The 19,134-nt window shown below is 42.2% G+C and overlaps 1 protein-coding gene and 1 non-coding gene across 2 annotated transcripts in view; one reads left to right on the plus strand and one right to left on the minus strand.

Moving 5' to 3' along the window:
- MCF2L2 (MCF.2 cell line derived transforming sequence-like 2) overlaps positions 1-19,134 on the plus strand; it is a 265,716-nt gene that overhangs the window by 48,642 nt on the left and 197,940 nt on the right. Inside the window, exon 2 of the mRNA XM_070372807.1 lies at positions 9,441-9,524. Coding sequence (XP_070228908.1) covers positions 9,441-9,524 — 84 coding nt within the window. The remainder of the gene's footprint in view (positions 1-9,440; positions 9,525-19,134) is intronic.
- LOC102286462 (L-lactate dehydrogenase B chain) lies at positions 7,313-8,582 on the minus strand. The gene has a single exon (XR_001351352.2). It is a non-coding gene; the product is annotated as an L-lactate dehydrogenase B chain (transcript).

Consider the following 19,134-nt stretch of genomic DNA (forward strand, 5'->3'; position numbering starts at 1 on the left):
AGTATTGATTAAAATACAGGTCATGTCACTTTGAAACCTAGTGCTAAAACTTGACAGTCTTAAAGTAGGGAGGGATCAAGTATTTTCACAGATTTTCTTTATTTCCTGCAGGGCTTTGATTGCTTTTTATTCAATATACCACAGGCGCAGAGCTAGTTTGCCTCTCCTGGAGTTATGAAGGACTACAGACAGAAAGTGAAAGTGAAAGTCGCTCAGTCATGTCCAACTCTATAGTCTATGTGACCCATAGACTATACAGTCCATGGAATTCTCCAGGCCAGAATACTGGAATGGGTAGCCTTTCCTTTCTCCAGGGGATCTTCTGAACCCAGGGTTTGAATCCAGGCCTCCTGCATTGTGGCTGGGTTCTTTACCAGCTGAGCCACAAGGGAAGCCCAAGAATACTGGAGTGGGTAGCCTATCCCTCTCCAGCAGATCTTCCTGACCCAGGAATTGAACCGGGGTTTCCTGCATTGCAGGCAGATTCTTTGCCAGCTGAGCTATCAGGGAAGCCCTGAGGGGAACATCATCTCCATCTATTGTTGCTAAGGAAACTCTTTGCATAAAAACTTCCACCTTGGTGCAGTGCTTGTCTCATGCAAGGGCACAGTGTGGGATGTGTACAGTAATCAAGAATCTTAAACCTTTTTTTTTTTTTGGTAATGAAAAAAAATAAAAGAAAAGAGATTTGGATAAACATTCAAAAACAGAAATCCTTATACCTAATAATATCTCATCACTTCTCAAAGCAATTTTAAACCACCATCTGCAGAGCCTGGGGCAAGAGTATACATATAGAGGCCCACAAGCCACAGTTAAATAAAATGTACTGTTTTATCTTTTTCCTTGACAAACATACCCCATAAGAACAAGATTTAAAATATGCAAAGAAGTATGGATTTTATATGAGTAAAAATCTGAAAATAGCAAAGGTGAATAAATTGAATTATTGCATACATCTGAGTGTTGTGTTGATGGGCCAGTGAAATTTGGATGAATCATAAAGAGATCTCTAATCCATAAGTCATTATTTTTTCTCATCATGTCAGCAAACACACTATTGTTATAATTGAGATTTTCACATAAGTTGAGCTCCATTGAGAGCAGAGATCTAAACTAAATGTGATCTACGTAAAATGTAATTGTGTTCAAGGAGTTTGACTTCTGAATATATTTGCATCATTAATTGGAAGGAAAAATGTGAGAATGTTGATGGTTGGTAGTGCTTGTTTCATTATGTAAGAATCTCCAGCATTCATGCCATGTTGAGAGGAAGACTTTGACAAGTTAATTAATTTGTTTTTTCTCTTACCTAAGCACTTCCGCTGCTCCAGTCCTCCCAGCACTCTGAAGCAGTGTCTGTTCCTGACATCAGCAGTGGCACAGCCCACAAGCCATCGTAGCATTTGGATACAGTTCGCCTTTTCTTTTGAGGCTATAGACCAAGACATGTGGCGGTGTCTTCCCCTGGGGCCCCAGTGGTGTTGAGAGTGGCTCTTCAGGGTACAGTGTGCCCTACCAGTACTGAGCTCTGGATCATGAGGACAGAGGTACCTGTGTGACCTTTAACACATAGGTCTATGGGAGGGAGGGCTACAGGGCTTGGGACAGGGGACAAGGAAACTTCCTAGGGGGATGGAAATGTTTCTCATCTTGATCTTTTCTGTAGTTGCGTTGATGTACGTGTCAAAATTCATCAAACTGTACACTTAAGATTTGCTCATTGTACTGCATATAAATTGTACTTCAGTAAAGTCCTATTAGCATAAAAAAGGTTACAGAGTATACTTATCTCCATGTAAACTGAAGGGGGTAACCATAGGATCTCACACAACTCTTTTATGTATTCCTTTCTCAGATGCCTGTATCCATGTGCGCACACACATATCACATGCTTTCTTTTTTCTTTTTGAAACTGGCTTCAATCTTACCATACATATGATTTTTTTGTTCTTGAAATTATATCTTAAATCTTTTTCTATGAACATGATATTCATAACTGCATCATGATTCTTCCATTTTTTTACTTTTATAAATAATATTCTAGTCTACATTTTTATGTGCAGAGTTTTTATTTTGTTGTTTTCTCAATCTATATATTTCCAGATATAGAATGAATAGGTAAAAGATTATGAAGATTTTGATGACTGTGTATTGAAGCTCTGTATTGTAATGGTTAAGATGTTGGGCTTTGGAGTTTAGAATGAACTGGGTTCAAATTCTTATTCTCCTTGAACTTGGACCAGCAAATCTAGTTCCATATTGCTTGCTGTTAGAGTTGTTTTGAGGATTAAATAAATTTATATATATAAATAAGGGGTTTGGTATGTAATCTCTGCAATAATCACTGGGTAAAATATTGTGAAACTAGTTTCCAAAAGGACCCTACCAGCTTCACTCCTAAGGCTATGCAGAAGTACTTGTTTTCCAGCATAACTCCAGCGCTGTATGTTGCTTTAAGGTGAAATGAGATATTCTATTGCTCTTTTAATTACATTATTTGACTATTAGAAGTTGGACATTTTTTAGTGTTTTTGGTTTTTAAAATCTTCTAAATTTCTCCTTAAAAACTTCTTTCATCTGCTTTTCAAGTGCCTCTTCTTCAATGTTAACTAATGGACAAGACTTCAATACTAATTCATCTGGTTCATGTTAAGTATTGCTATAGCACAGGACTCAGTAAAAGAAGGAAAATGAGTCTGTGTTCTTTCTAACCTAGCCAGTAAGGGAAGTGAGGGACTTCCCTGGTGGTCCAGAGGTTAAGAATCCATCTTCCAGTGTGGAGGATGTGAGTTTGATCCCTGGTCAGGGCACTAAGATCCCACGTGCCACCTGCATGCTACAGCTAATGAGGACCCAGTGCAGTCAAAAAGAAAAAGAGAGAGAGACAAGTGAAACACAGCATGATGCCATGGTGGCTTTTTATAGCAACCTAGCAACTGATTCCTCAGAGCCTCTGGTCTGTAAGTATTTTCTCAGCAGTCAAGTCTGTTCTAGTTGCAGGGCTAGGAGGATGGAATGGCAAGAGGAGTTTCATTTTTGTGCTAGGTGCATTCCTTTTTTGTCATTAGTAACTAAAAAATGAGTTATCTGTAAAGTGTCTTGTGAGGGCTGGCTCAGAGCTAGTGCTCTCTTTAGTGTCATGAAGAGCGGCTGAATAGAGATCCTGGTCCCATTCCTAGTTCAGCTAACAGCGAATCCTTCCATCTTTTCTGTCTACCAGATTCTCTGGGCAAAGTAGATATGTAGCACAGTCTGTCAAACTAGGGTCTGCCTTCCTTCTTGGGTCAGATCATACTGCTGCTGCTGCTGCTAAGTCGTTTCAGTTGTGTCCAACTCTGTGCGACCCCATAGACGGCAGCCAACCAAGCTCCCCCGTCCCTGAGATTCTCCAGGCAAGAACACTGGAGTGGCTTGCCATTTCCTTCTCCAATGCATGAAAGTGAAAAGTGAAAGTGAAGTCGCTCAGGTTGTCTACTTGAAAGTTACACAGTCATGTCCGACTCCTAGCGACCCCATGGACTGCAGTCTACAGGCTCCTCCGTCCATGGGATTTTCCAGGCAAGAGTAATGGAGTGGGGTGCCATTGCCTTCTCTGCAGATCATACATTTCCCCCTTATTAATTTTGTCGTTCAGTCACTAAGTCATGTCTGACTCTTTGCAGCTCCATGAACTGCAGCGTGCCAGGCTTCCCTGCCTTCTCTGTCTCCTGGAATTTGCTCAAACTCATGTCCATTGAGTTAGTGATGCCGTCCAGCCATCTCATCCGCTATTAACCACTTCTCCTCCTGCCCTCAGTCTTTCCCAGCATCAGCGTCTTTTCCAGTGAGTCAGTTCTTTGCATCAGGTGGCCAAAATAATGGAGTTTCAGCTTCAGCATCAGTCCTTCCAATGAATATTCAGGACTGATTTCCTTTAGGATTGATTGGTTGGATTTCCTTGCTGTCCAAGGGATTTTCAAGAATCTTCAGCAGCACCACAGTTTGAAAGCATCAATTTTTTGGTGCTCAACCTTCTTTATAGTCCAAAAAGGCTTGGGCTCACATATAGTCACATACAGTCTCACATCTGTACATGACTATTGGAAAAGACCATAGTTTTGACTATAAGGACCTTTGTTGGCAAAGTGATGTCTCTGACTTTTAATACACTCTCTAGATTTGTCATGGCTTTCCTTCCAAGGAGCAAGCATCTTTTAATTTCATGACTAGTTTATTTATTTATGTTTTGGTTCCTTTTTCCTCAGACCATACTTGAGTCTTTTAAATCCCATTGTGACCCAAGTCTCAGAACAGCAAGAACATAGGCTAAGTGTTTCATTGCCCTTTATTTCTTGCTAGTTGCAACAGTTAAACTGCATCAGGTGTTATCAGCCTGTCTCCTGCCCTCTACTCTGAGGAGGAGGTTGCAGTCAGTAGTAAGGGTCCTGCCCCAAAGTCTGTATTGCTCTCAGACAGGGGTTGGGGGTGGCTGGGGGGTGGTGGACAACAAAGATGTGTTGCTTGCTGCCTATGGCTGGATTCCTATGGGATATGCTGGGGTACACTCCATCACTTCAAAGGCCTTTGTGGATGCTTCCTGCATTTTTGGAACTGGGGCTCCAGGGTAGCATATAATCACACATTTGTATATATATCAGAGACTGAAATGGGATAAGTTTTTTTCCAGGCCTGTTTGTAACTTTGCATAGGATAGAAATTGTGTCAAAATTCACTTACCACTTCCCTTTGCCTTGTGTGGGATACAAAGAGAGAAACTTTAATCTACACGTATCCAAAATAGCAAGCAGGAAACCTCCTCACAGGACCAAGGGACTTGCAGGGTTGCAGCAGGTCCACCACGTCAGTGGGTTGTCACCGGCTGTGCCTAGCTATTCCTGGAGAAGGAAAAGCCATTTTATACATGTGGACCCTGAGGTTAGGCATGTTTTTGCCATGGTTGCCCAGCAAGAAACTGGCGGAAACAACCCTTAGCATGCAGGGCTGTGTGGATCTGAGGCAGCTTCCTTCTCACTGCAGGGGGAGGTGTTCCTTTAGACCAAAGAGTTCCTGCACTCCCTTCCCTGCCCCATCTCCACAGGAGTGTGTAGCAGGGCCTGCAGCAGCAAGGGCTGGTCTTACGTGCCTGTCCTGGTACAGAGCATGAGTGAGGCTGAACTGAGCACGGCCCGAAGGAGTCAGGCGTTACTAAAGCCAGTGTCTGAGGTCACTCCTCCATGTGCTCAGTCAGCACTGAGTTTGAAAAACCTTCATGCTCTGTTGCAGCAGGCAAGGTTAGGTTATGAAGTCCCTTCACTGAGACCTGGGAAGTCTTCAAGGATAACTATGCCATTCTCAGCAAAACTGGGGCCAAAGGCAAATCAGCTCATTTCTATTCTTGGAAAAATAAATTGTCAATTTTAGTATTGTTCCTTTTGTAACCATAGGAGGCAGGTGAGAACATCTTTTTGGAGTACTGGGCAATTTCCAAGATGAGAGACACCAGTTGACATCTCAGGAGTGGCAGAAATCAGTGCTCCTCAAGGCTGAAGGGTCTAGAAAATCTATCATGCTTGCCCTCTTAGAGTCATATAATCCAGGGCTGACTCAGGCTCCACACTGAAATTGTTGTGTGACCACAAGCAAGGTCAGAATCTCTCCATTTCTTCACTTAAAAAATGAGATGGGACAGGGGGATGGTTAGCTTAACTCACTTGTCTCTTTCAGATCTTACCTCTTTAATTTAAAATGTTTACACTAGGGGGACTTCCCTGGTGGCCCAGCGGCTAAGACTGCATGTTCCCAATGCAGGGGGCCTGGGTTCGAGCCCTGGTCAGGGAGCTAGATCCCATGTGCCACAATTAAGAGTTCACATGCCACAACTAAAAGATTCCATGTGCCACAACTAAGACCTGGGGCAGCCAAATAAATAAACAAATGTTAAAAATCCAAATGTTTACTTTAAAGCACACCTCAAATATTGAGGTAAAATAACAATAAATTGCATCTTATGATCTTGGTTTTTCTCTGGGGTCACTTTCCCTTAAATAGACTGCCTCAGGTATGGAAAAATAACCCAGATCACTGGGAGATTGTCTGAAAAACTCTTCAATTGTATAACTCCTATTTATGCTTAAACTTTCTATGCTGTTGTCCATTTGTAATTTAAATTTTATTACGGAAACAGAAATATATGCAAAAGAATTGTATAATGAACTGCCAAGGACCCATCAACCAGCTTCAACAATTATCCACATTTTGTCAATCGGTTTCATCTCCCCCCAAACCCCACCTGCCATCTCCCACTCCTTGTAGTTTTTGGCAGAAGGGAATTCTGGAATATTTTCAAGCAGATCTCAGACTTCATATCTTTTTACTGTTAGAAGCTTTACTTTGTAAATCTAACAGAGAAGACCCTTCCTGTTTTGTAAAATAGTGACTTTAGTGTTGTTACTGCATGCAGACTGATTGTAGGAGGCAACACCTGTGACAGTGATACAGGAGTCTTTGAATTTTTAGTGAATTTAGAGTGGAAAGTGTATTGGGTTTACCCTCCTCCCTCCAGAAAAAGTGGTAGAATTCACTGAAAAGCATCTTGGGGTTTGAATAGCACCACCCCTTATAAGACTTCCAGAAAGCAAATATAGGAAAGGCCTTTCCAGAGTGATGGACAGAGCTAGTGTTTATGTAGCACCATCACTGACTTGAAGGACGTGAGTCTGAGTGAACTCCGGGAGTTGGTGATGGACAGGGAGGCCTGGCGTGCTGCGATTCATGGGGTTGCAAAGAGTCAGACACGACTGAGCGACTGAACTGACTGACTGTCTAGGTACATCTCCATATGCCTCATCTATAACCTACACACCAAAGCTGAGAATTGAAAACCAAGGCTTTGGGAGGAGCTTCCCAAATATTACCTTCGGATTGATCAGTATTAGAAAATCACCTTACCCTGTCTCCATGCCAAAACACTTGAGATAACCTATTTAGCTTCAACATATAAAGTTATTTGGTTTGTGCCTTAATCTAACTTGATGTTTACTGCTGTAAAAAAATAACTGGTTCATTTCTTGAGGTTCCTTTGGAAATAGTTAAATGAGGATAATAATGTCATAGGCAGAGAAAGCATGAAAATGAACCTCCAATTAAAATAAATAAATTTATATTAAAAAAATAAAAAAATAAAGTTCAGTATGAAATAAATCTGTAGCTAAGTCATGCTGGAATTAAAGAAATCATACATTATTTTAATGGAATCTGATCAAGCTACTTAGATGGGCTTAAGTGAATGGCTGAGGTCTATTAATGGGTATGACATTTTTTTTTTTCACACTACACTAGGTGGTTTATTTGATTTGTTCAAGGACTCATCTTGCAAGCATTAAAGCAAGCATGGGCTTTGATTCTGGGAGCCCAGATTCACAGACTTAGGAAGACAAAAGCGAACTGTGCTCCGCGTACATGGACGCAAACTAAAGGCTCGTGGTTAATCACACCAGTTTTCAGTTCCTACAGCCTTGCAGCCGGAAGTCACAGGTCCTCCAGGTCCTTCTGGATGCCCCAGAGGGTATCTGCACTTTTCTTGAGTTGGGCAACCTCTTCATCCTTCAGCTTCTGGTTGATAATACTGGTTAACCCTCGAGCATTCAGGATACACGGAAGGCTCAGGAAGACTTCATTCTCAATGCCATACATGCCCTTCACCATTGTTGATACTGGGTGAATCCTGGATAGATTTTTCAGCATGGATTCAATAAGATCAGCCACACTTAATCCAATAGCCCAGTTTGTATATCCTTTTAGCTTGATGACTTCATAGGTACTCTCAACCACCATCTTATGCACTTCCTTCCAATTTTCACTATCATTGTCTGTTCCCATTTCTGGATTCAGTTCTTGGAGAGAAACGCCTGCCACATTCACTCCACTCCACACAGCCACACTTGAGTCGCCATGTTCCCCCAAAATCCATCCATGGCAGCTGCTGGGATGAATGCCAAGTTTTTCAGCCATAAGGTAACGAAATCTAGCAGAATCCAGGTTACATCCACTCCCAATCACACGGTGCTTGGGTAATCCACTTAGTTTCCAGGTAACATATGTGAGAATATCCACTGGATTGGAAACCACAATGATGATGCAGTCAGGACTGTACTTGACGATCTGAGGAATGATGAACTTGAAGACATTAACGTTCCTTTGCACCAAATTCAGGCGACTCTCCCCTTCTTGCTGGCGAACTCTTGCAGTTACCACTATGATCTTGGAATTGGCAGTGACAGAGTAATCTTTGTCTGCCACAATTTTTGGTGTCTGAAGGAATAAGCTCCCGTGCTGCAGGTCCATCATTTCTCCTTTGAGTTTATCTTCCAAAACATCCACAAGAGCAAGCTCATCAGTCAGAGACTTTCCCAGAATGCTGATGGCACATGCCATACCAACTTGTCCAACACCCACTACAGTGATCTTATTGTTTGGGATCGTTTTCTCTTCTTCTGCAACTGGTGCAATCAATTTTTCCTTAAGAGTTGCCATTGTGCCCAGGGGAGAGATAGTTCTCCAGAGAGTGATAGGGCTGCACGAAGACAAAGTCAGCAGCGTGCGTCTCCCGGGTATGACATTATTATGTGAAAGCCATTTCAATAATGGATTAGTGTTGTTTAAAAAAAAAAAAGAAAGCATGAAAATGTCTTCCTCTGCCCAGGCCAGATTAAGAGATGCCACTCAGTCTTCCCTTCTCACTAGTCCCCTTTCCCTAAATGGGTAAAAGCAGTCTTAGTGATTATAAATCACTCTTTGGGGTTAGAGGACATTTGTAAGTTTGTGCTTGAAAGATTTGAATTTTTGCTTTGGAAAACTGTAACATTTGGTTCAGTGAGGATCATCTTTATTTAAGATCCTTAAACATGTTTGCCAGTTGGAAGAGACTCCGTGAAGTATTCTGGAAGGGAGGAAAAAAAGGAATGGAGTTGACTAAGGAGAGAGGCAGAAAGGAAGGAAGTGAGGAAAAGAATAAAAATCAAAGAGCCTTTTTAAGTCCCAGATTGGTTTCATGACCCAGTTTGAGATGAACTTTGGTTACTTTCATTGTTTGTATTTAAAATGTCCTACAGACCCAAAGGAGTGAGCAGACCCTAAGCACCTGCCTTGGTAATGAAACCATCCTAGCAGGTTTACTGTGAAGCTACTGAAGCTTGAACTCCAGGGTTTCTTACTTGTATTGATCCCTCCCTAAACCTTGGGAGAGGCACTAGAAATTATTCCTGTGCTCATGTGTTTAAGCATCAAACCAGATCCATCCCTGCCTGTCAGGAATTGAGTTCTCAAGAGAATAATGTGCCCGTAACCATATCTCGATAACCACATCCCAAACTTCCCTAGTGGTGGAACTTCCCTTTCTTCCTTTAAATTCTCTTTATAATTTGCAGGAATTTAACCTAATTTGTATTTCACTTGTACAGATGAAATTATGCAGCAGGAAATCAGGCCCTTGGTGGCAGTGGATATAATTGAACAACTTCACAGACAATTTGCCATTCTTTCAGGTAAGGTGCAAATTCACTTGCATGTCTAGATTTCATTGGGGTGGGGGGGTGAGTCTCACTGGGAGGGCCCAGCCTCTTGAACTTGATTAGAATTATATTAAAGTCTCAGTCATCCCCTGGCTTCCCTGGTGGTAAAGTGTCTGCCTGCAATGCAGGAGACCTGGGTTCGATCCCCAAATGGGGAAGATCCCCTAGAGAAGGAAATGGCAACCCACTCTGGTCCTCTTCCCTGGAAAATTCCATGGACCGAGGAGCCTGCTAGGCTATACAGTTCATGGGATCGCAAAGAGTCACACACGACTGAGCCACTTCACTTCTCAGTCATCTCCAAAGCCTCATCCAGGACTAGAATGAGCTGAGGATTGTCCAGCAGGAGGAGGGTGGGATCTCATAGATATTACTCCTTTTGCTGTTGGGTGAGGTTTGATCTTTCCCAAGGAATACATTTCTTTGAGGTTGTAGAGAATAGAGCTGAAAAGTTTTTGAGGAAAGAAAAAGAAATAAGTACTGACATTAGCTGCCACCATGATGTTCTTCCAATATTCTCATTGAATGTTCTACCAAGATCCAACCTTAAGACAATCTTGGTTTTAAGAGTTCATGAATGTTGCTGAGGTAATTTGTTCTCTAAGAGATTTATCTTTTATTCTTATCTCTAATGTATCGAATTTAAATACATCAATTTTCATTAAGCATTTGATTAGGAATAAAGAAAGACTAACATTAATCAACAAAGGCAATGGCAACCCACTCCAGTACTCTTGCCTGGGAAATCCCATGGATGGAGGAGCCTGGTAGGCTGCAGTCTATGGGGTCATGAAAAGTCGGACATGACTGAGTGACTTCACTTTCACTTTTCACTTTCATGCACTGGAGAAGGAAATGGCAACCCACTCCATTATTCTTACCTGGATAATCCCAGGGACGGGAGCCTGGTGGGCTGCTGTCTATGGGGTCACACAGAGTCAGACACAACTGATGTGACTTAGCAGTAGCAGCAACATTAATCAAAGGCTAGAAATTTCAAGAGAAGCCACCACAATTAGAAGCCCATTTATTGCAATGAAGAACCTGCTTACCACAAATAGTGAAAGCCTGTATTCAACAACAAAGACCCAAAACAACCAAAAATTAAAAAAAAAATTTTTTTTTTAATGCTAGAAATGTTCTGAGCATAGGTATAACCCTGAAATTTTGCCATTCAGTTCAGTTCAGTTCAGTTGCTCAGTCGTGTCCGACTCTTTGCGACCCCATGAATCGCAGCACGTCAGGCCTCCCTGTCCATCACCCACTCCCGGAGTTCACTCAGACTCACGTCCATCGAGTCAGTGATGCCATCCAGCCATCTCATCCTCTGTCATCCCCTTCTCCTCCTGCCCCCAATCCATCCCAGCATTAGAGTCTTTTCCAATGAGTCAACTCTTCGCATGAGGTGGCCAAAGTACTGGAGTTTCAGCTTTAGCATCATTCCTTCCAAAGAAATCCCAGGGCTGATCTCCTTCAGAATGGACTGGTTGGATCTCCTTGCAGTCCAAGGGACTCTCAAGAGTCTTCTCCAACAACACAGTTCAAAAGCATCAATTCTTCGGCACTCAGCCTTCTTCACAGTCCAACTCTCACATCCATGCATGACCATAGGAAAAACCATAGCCTTGACTAGACGAACCTTTGTTGGCAAAGTAATGTCTCTGCTTTTGAATATGCTATCTACGTTGTTCATAACTTTCCTTCCAAGGAGTAAGCATCTTTTAATTTCATGGCTGCAGTCACCATCTGTAGTGATTTTGGAGCCCCCAAAAATAAAGTCTGACACTGTTTCCACTGTTTCCCCATCTATTTCCCATGAAGTGGTGGGACCGGATGCCATGATCTTCGTTTTCTGAATGTTGAGCTTTAAGCCAAATTTTTCACTCTCCACTTTCACTTTCATCAAGAGGCTTTTGAGTTCCTCTTCACTTTCTGCCATAAGGGTGGTGTCATCTGCATATCTGAGGTTATTGATATTTCTCCTGGAAATCTTGATTCCAGTTTGTGTTTCTTCCAGTCCAGCGTTTCTCATGATGTACTCTGCATATAAGTTAAATAAACAGGGTGACAATATACAGCCTTGACGTACTCCTTTTCCTATTTGGAGCCAGTCTGTTGTTCCATGTCCAGTTCTAACTGTTGCTTCCTGACCTGCATACAAATTTCTCAAGAGGCAGATCAGGTGGTCTGGTATTCCCATCTCTTTCAGAATACAGACCAAATCCTGAATTATATTTAAATCTTTCTTAGAAGCATGGATTAATGAGATTAGATGTCCTCAGCACATATTACAGAGAAATAAGGTGGCAAGTCACTCTCCCTTTATATCTGTTCTGAAAAAAAAAAAAAAAAGGCAACAAAATCATCTTAGTTATATCGCAGAGGGAATGTGTAGTTGGCATGAATTTTATTCTACAAAATACAATGCAAAAACCATCACATTTTTCCCCTTTCTCTAAATCTTTTTTAGTTTACCCCAAACTCCTCACTGGCTTCCCAAGTGGCTCAGTGGTAAACAATCTGCTTGCCAATGCAGATCCGGGTTCGATCCCTGGGTTGGGAAGATCCTCTGGAGAAGGAAATGGCAACCTACTCCAGTATTCTTGCCTGGGAAATCCAATAGACAGAGGAGCCTGGCAGGCTACCTTCCATAGGGTTGCAAAGAATCAGACACAGTTTAGTGGCTAAACAACAACAAACTCCTATTCTCTCCTACTGAATTTGAGAGAAATTCAATTTCCAATATTAGGATATCACTCCACATTTCACAGTTGGTGTCCTAGCTGGGAGCATCTTACACAATGCAGAACATTCTAGGGAATTCTTTGCTCTTCCCTCCACATTGGTCATTGTTTAGATAGTCACTGAAAACTCCATAAATACAGGGTTCTCATTTTTAAATGAGGTAATGCGAAGAGCTGACTCATTGGAAAAGACCCTGATGCTGGGGAAGATTGAGGACCAGAGGAAAAGAAGGCAACAGAGGATGCGATGGTTGGATGGCATCACCAACTCAGTGGACATGAATTTGAGCAAGTTCCAGGAGATGGTGAAGGAGAGAGAAGCCTGGCATGCTGCAGTCCATGGGGTCGCAAAGAGTTGGACATTACTGAGCAACCAAACAACCACATTTTAAAAATTTCTTCCTGTATTGCTAATGCTTAGAACAGAGGCTAGAAAACAATATCTGTTAAGGTTGAAATGACCTAAGTCCTCCTGGTCTGTCCTGTGAGGCTGGTGGACTCCCTTCTCCCCACATCCCTAGTCTAGGTACCACTGTCTTGGCTCTGGTAGCAGTGCCTGGCCAGCCTCCTGCAGGTGCAGTGTCATAACTTCCTGCAGTGAGCCTAGGATGGTGCACAACAGAAGGCAGCATGGGGACTGGCTCTGGATTTTTGGCAACTGCTGCTATGGCCCCGTGTCACAGAAGGCCCAAGGCCAACATGCATCAAGGTCTGGAATGGACGATGGGGTGGGCAGGGTAATTCCTATAGTCTTACACCAAAACTGTAATGCTTCAACTCAGTTCATAATTCTAGCATATAAAATTGCACAATGATTCATCTGGGAAAGGAATCCAGTGGCTGATTGATACACTTAAATATCCAAAGTTATTGCTTTCGAGTAACATTGAGGCATTTTTTTCTATGCTTATTTCTTAGAGGCAGTTTAGGGAAAACTGTAAACTGGTACCAGACAGCCCTAGATATGGTTAGATTCTGCTACTGACTGGCTGTATCATGTTGGGTAATTTACTTGTCTAAGCTTCACTTTCCTCACTTTGTGTAATGAATAGGGTCATCATAATTTTGAGGATTAAAGCATAATGTATGAAAAATGCTTAATATTGCAACTGCCAATTAAATGTTTGCTCTTTTTTCCTGATATATTTTAGTCCCTCAAAAGTGTTTATTTTTATATTACCAAACATGTTTTCAGTATGACAGTGTTTTTATAAGGGACCAAAACCATACAGTGATAGAGTATATAATAGCACAATTAAGTCAGAAGTAGAGATAACTGTCACTCTTTAATGTAGAACATAGAACTGAAAACTCACACTGGCCCAAGAGGATACCTCTGCTTTAGGAAAGGCACTTTGACTGGACAGTCCTTTCATTTCTGAGCTTGTCAGCTTGTTGCCTCAAGGTTGCCCTTCCTTTGAGAGAGAAGCATGGATTAGCTGTGATAAAATTTGCCACACTACAAATCAAGAAAAATATCAGCAGCCATGGAGTTCTCTGAGTCAGCAGGTTTTTTTTGGAATTAGCAGGCCTGCTTTTCATCTTAACTTCCCTCTTTACCTGACAGAGGCAGCAAATGTCAGCAACGGGGCTGTTGTGGGTGCCTGGGTAGTTGTGGTTGTAAAACAGGAATCTCATCGGTTAGGTTTTTTCCATGGCAGCCCAGCCCTGGCCTCTGCTCTGAGTCACAGCACTTTTCCTGATTCAGACAAGCAGGGTGAAGATGTTCCAGCTGTGGACTTATCTATAGATTCCACTGAGATCTAGAGACAGCCAGAGCCCCCATCAACCAAGGATGCTGTGAAAGAGAGGATGGAGCCTTTTTCTCAGTGAGGCCACAGGTGCCTGGCCTGCTGTGCTGTGTGAGTGTGCTCCTCTGGCTGGTTGAAGAGCAGGGCTCATTGCATGATGCCTCACCCAGATATGTGGCCAGATGGTTTGAAGCGTCTGGATGGTGATACCAACAGGGCCATCAGCAGGAATTGGATAGTGGACAGGGCTAGGGTATCTGGTGAATCTGACCATGGAAGACAACTTGCATGTTCCCCAGTGAACTTGGGATATTCTAAGTTCAGGCACTTAGCTAGGAATCAAGAAAATATAAACAGGTTAGTGTGATGAAGACACTAGCCTTTGAACTCAGACAATCTAGGTTCATATTCCAACACAATTAGTAGGTTGCTGTGAGCAGGGTTTCTCATCTGTTGTTTTAAGGATAGTGCTTAGCATAGTATTTGGCTACAAGAAGACGTAGACTAAAAAAAAAAAAAAAAAAAGACGTAGACTATAGGATATGTTTGTTTTTAAACTATTGGGTTGACCAGATAGAAAAATCCAAATGAACTTTTTGGCCAACTCAATGCATAATAGGAGGTCTGGAGGTAAGTCTTGATCCTAAGATGGCTGCTACAGCTCCAGACATCAAGTCTGTATCCAAAGCAGGAAGAAGGAAAAGAAGCAATGCTGCCTTCTGTTCCTTTTGCTAAGAGAGCAATAACTTTCCTAGAGCTCTTGGTAGCCTTCTGCTTTTGTTTCATTCCAGAACTGTGTCATGTAGCCATTTACAATAAGAATTTTAATCCCTTTAAAAATAATAGCAGGAAGCTTCTGGTTCAAGAGTAGAAGGATGTGTACTCATCTCCTCCTGGGAGAGCACCAAAACTGCAATTAGCTATTGAACAACCATCAACAGGAGGATGGTGGAACAACAACAAAAAAGATGCCCCACATCTAAAGACAAAGAAGCTGCACCGAGATGGTAGGAGGGGTGCAATCACGATAAAATCAAATCCCATACCCACCAGGTGCTGCTGCTGCTGCTAAGTCGCTTCAGTCATGTCCGACTCTGTGCGACCCCAGAGACGGCAGCCCACCTGGCTTCCTGTCCCTGGGATTCTCCAGGCAAGAACACTGGAGTGGCTTGCCATTTCCTTCTCCGATGCATGAAAGTGAAAAGTGAAAGTGAAGTCGCTCAGTTGTGTCCAACTCCAGCGACCCCATGGACTGCAGCCTACCAGGCTCCTCTGTCCATGGGATTTTCCAGGCAAGAGTACTGGAGTGGGTTGCCACTGCCTTCTCCGACCCACCAGGTGAGTGACCCACAATCAGGAGAACAATAATACCAGAGAAATTCTCCCACTTTTGTGAAAGTTCTGGGCCTCATTCATGTCAGGCTTCGCAGTCTATAGATCCAGCAAAGGTACTGGGAATCCCCAGGGAATATGACTTTGAAGGCCAGTGGGATTTAATTATAGAACTTCCACAGGACTAGGGGGATCAGAGACTCCAGTCTTGGAGGGCACAAACAAAATCTTCACACCAAGACCCAGGGGCAAGGAGCAGTGATCATACAGGAGACTGAACCCAAACTACCTGCTAGTGTTGGAGGGTCTTCTGTGGATGTGTGGGTCGGCAGTGGCTCGTTGTGGGGATGGGCGTTGGCAGCAGCAGTCCTGAAAGGGGTCACTTGGCATAAGACCTCTTGGAGATCACCATTAAGCCCATAGACCCCAGAACTGGGTCACCTCAGGCAGAACAACTAATAGAGAGGGAGCACAATCCCAGCCATCAGCAGGTCATTGGATTAAAGTTTTACTGAGCATGGCCCGCCCACCAGAGTAAGACCCAGTTTTTCTCACCATCAGTCCCTTCCATCAGGAAGCTTAGACAAGCCTCTTAGCCTCATCCACCAGAGGCAGACGGAAGAAGCAAGAAGAACCACAGTCACAGCATGCGTGAGCACTAAGTTGCTTCAGTCATGTCCACCTCTGCAACCCTATGGATTGTAGACTGCCAGGCTCCTCTGTCCATGAAATTCTCCAGGCAAGAATACTGGAGTGGGTTGCCATGCTGTCCTCCAGGAGATCTTCCTGACTCAGGGATCAAAACCATGTCTCCTGCATTCAAGGCAGTCTCTTGCATTGCAGGCAGATTCTTTACCACTGAGCCATCCAGGAAGCCTCAATAGCAGCTAGAACCTAAACCACATCATGGAAAATTAACCAAGATGAGAAAGCAGAGGGTTTTGTCCCAGATAAAGGGACAAAATAAAACCCCAGAAAAATAACCATGTGGAGTGGAGATAGGCAACCTTCCAGAAAAAGAATTCAGAATAATGATAGTGAAGATGATCCAGGATCTCAGGAAAACAATGGAGAAGATGCAAGAAATATTTACCAAAGACCTGGAAGCCCTAAAGAATAAACAAACCGATGAACAAAATACTATAAGGAATAGGTAGCAGAGTAACTTAGGCAGAAGAACAGATAAATGACCTGGAAGACAGAATGGTGGAAATCACCACCACAGAACAGAATATAGAAAAAAGAATGAATAAAAGTAAGACAGCCTAAGAGATCTCTGGGACAACATTAAATGCACCAACAGGAGGCCCAGAAGGAGTAGAGAGAGAGAAAGGACCCAAGAAAATATTTGAAGAAATAATAGGGAAAACTTTCCTAACATGGGAAAGGAAATAGTCAACCAAGTCCAGGAAGCACAGAGAGTCCCGTGCAGGATAAACCCAATGAGGAACACACCAAGACATATAGTAATCAAAATGATGAAAATTAAAGACAAAGATAAAATATTAAAAGCAACAAGGGAAAAATGACAACATACAAGGAAACTCCTATAAGGTTGTCAGCTGATTTCTCAACAGAAACTCTACAAGCCAGAAGGGAATGGCGTGATACATTTAAAGTGATGAAAGGGAAGAACCTACAACCAAGAATACTCTACCTAGCAAGACTTTCATTCAGATTTGAGGGAGAAATAAAAAACTTTCTAGACAAGCAAAAGTTAAGAGAATTCAGTACCACAACATCAGCTTTACAACAAATGCTAAAGGAACTTCTCTAGGGAGGAAATACAGGAGAAGGAAAAAACATACACAAAATAAACTGCAAACAATTAAAAAAATGACAATAGGATCATATGTGTGTGCATTGGTGTGAGTTGCTTCAGTTGTGTCCAACTCTTTGTGACCCTATGAACTGAACCCTGCCAGGCTCCTCTGTCCATGGGGTTCTCCAGGCAAGAATACTGGAATGGGTTGCCATATCCTCCTCCAGGCGATCTTCCCAAACCAGGGATCGAACTCGGGTCTGTTATGTCTACCTGCATTGGCAAAGCAGGTTCTTTACCACTAGTGCCACCTGGGAAGCCCAGTAGGATCATGTGTGTGCTTAGTTGCTCAGTCATGTCTGACTCTTTGTGACCCCATGGACTGTGGTCCACCATGCTTCTCTATCAATGGGATTCTCCAGGCAAGAATACTGGAAGGGATTGCCATGCCCTCCTCCAGGGTATCTTCCCAACCCAGGGATAGAACCCAGGTCTCCTGCATTGCAGGTGAATTCTTTACCATCTGAGCCACTAGGGAAGCCCAGCAGGATCATATTCATCTATAATTACCTTAAATGTAAATGGATTAAATGCACCAACCAAAAGACATAGACTGGCTGGGCAGATGAGAACATGTGTGTGTATGCATTTCCACTTACCACATCACTCTAATTAACCCCTGAAATTGTATGTATTTATTTTATATTATTAGGTTAATCATGTTTCCATTATGGCCTGTGATTGTAATTATCTTTTATTTTTTGTCTGGTTATTGATTGTGAAAATTGATAAACATCTTTTACTATTGTGAAAAAAAAATAATAGCAGGAGGAAACACTATTTGAAGGGCTTATACAAATAATGTGTTTCTTAGGTTAGGCCAATGTGAGTTAGAATAGATCCCCAGTCCCCTGATTCATGATTTACTTACTTATCAGTTTTTTGGGGGTGAGGGGAAGAGAAAGGGAAAATAGATACTGAGAGGCAAATAGCAGTAACCATCTCACTGTCTCTCCCACTGTTGCTCTTCACCATCTTCCTATGGGATTTCTCAATGTTCCAAATTCTCCTCTAAACCCAGACCCTAAAGGGAATGGTCTTATGTAGGCCAAGTATTGCTAGTATTTTCTGCAAAAAAATTAGTCCTCTTAATGTACAGAAATGATACCAGAGGACTAAAGTTTATTTTATTAAGTCACCATCATACTTAGTTCCTAGGAGTCTCGTTTTATTTACCTTCCTTAAATGGGCTTCTTTGCTGCATTATTTCTTCCTTCTGCATTTCCACGCTTCCTCACAAGATGGCGCTGACTGCCTTGTAGCGGATGGAGGCCCAGTTTTGTTTCCTTGGTGCTTCTGCCTCTAAGACTAACAGACTAAAGGTTAATAGCATGTGGTGTCCCCAGTTAACCCCCTGACTTTCTGGTGTTTGTTCTCAGTGTTAACCATGATATGAGAAAACTCTACCCATATTTCTCTATTTAGGCATGAATACCTTTAATTTTAGTTAATGAAAAGATTAAATCATGAAAAGGTATATCCTTATGAATATTTTACAGTGTTTTGGTTCCTTGAAATGTTTTAGCCATTTTCTTGGCAGATATTGTTTATGCAATTAGTATAGTGTTATAATGCATTCTAAATTTAGCCTTACTCAATGTGTAACTTCTCTTAATTCACATTTCTCACAAACCCTTGTGATTGTGAAACTAGAAAGAAGAAGAATATATTTTAGTTGAAAGCTAATGGCATCCTGATCTAGCTTGTTTTCAGTCAATGTAACAAGGTAGCTCAGTCTCCTTGTCAAACACCTAATCTGCAGGTTTTTTTTTTTTTTTAATTTAAGTGTACAGGATTAATCAAGAGGCATTTCCTGGAGATGACTGGTCGTTGAGACAAATATCACAGAGTGATTGGTCTCTGAGAGCCCAAGACTCACATTAACAATACACACAAGAGACTTGTGTAGAAAAACCACAATGCTGACTTACTCT

The sequence above is a fragment of the Bos mutus genome, chromosome 1 (genome assembly GCF_027580195.1).
Source record: "Bos mutus isolate GX-2022 chromosome 1, NWIPB_WYAK_1.1, whole genome shotgun sequence".
Classification (NCBI taxonomy): domain Eukaryota; kingdom Metazoa; phylum Chordata; class Mammalia; order Artiodactyla; family Bovidae; genus Bos; species Bos mutus.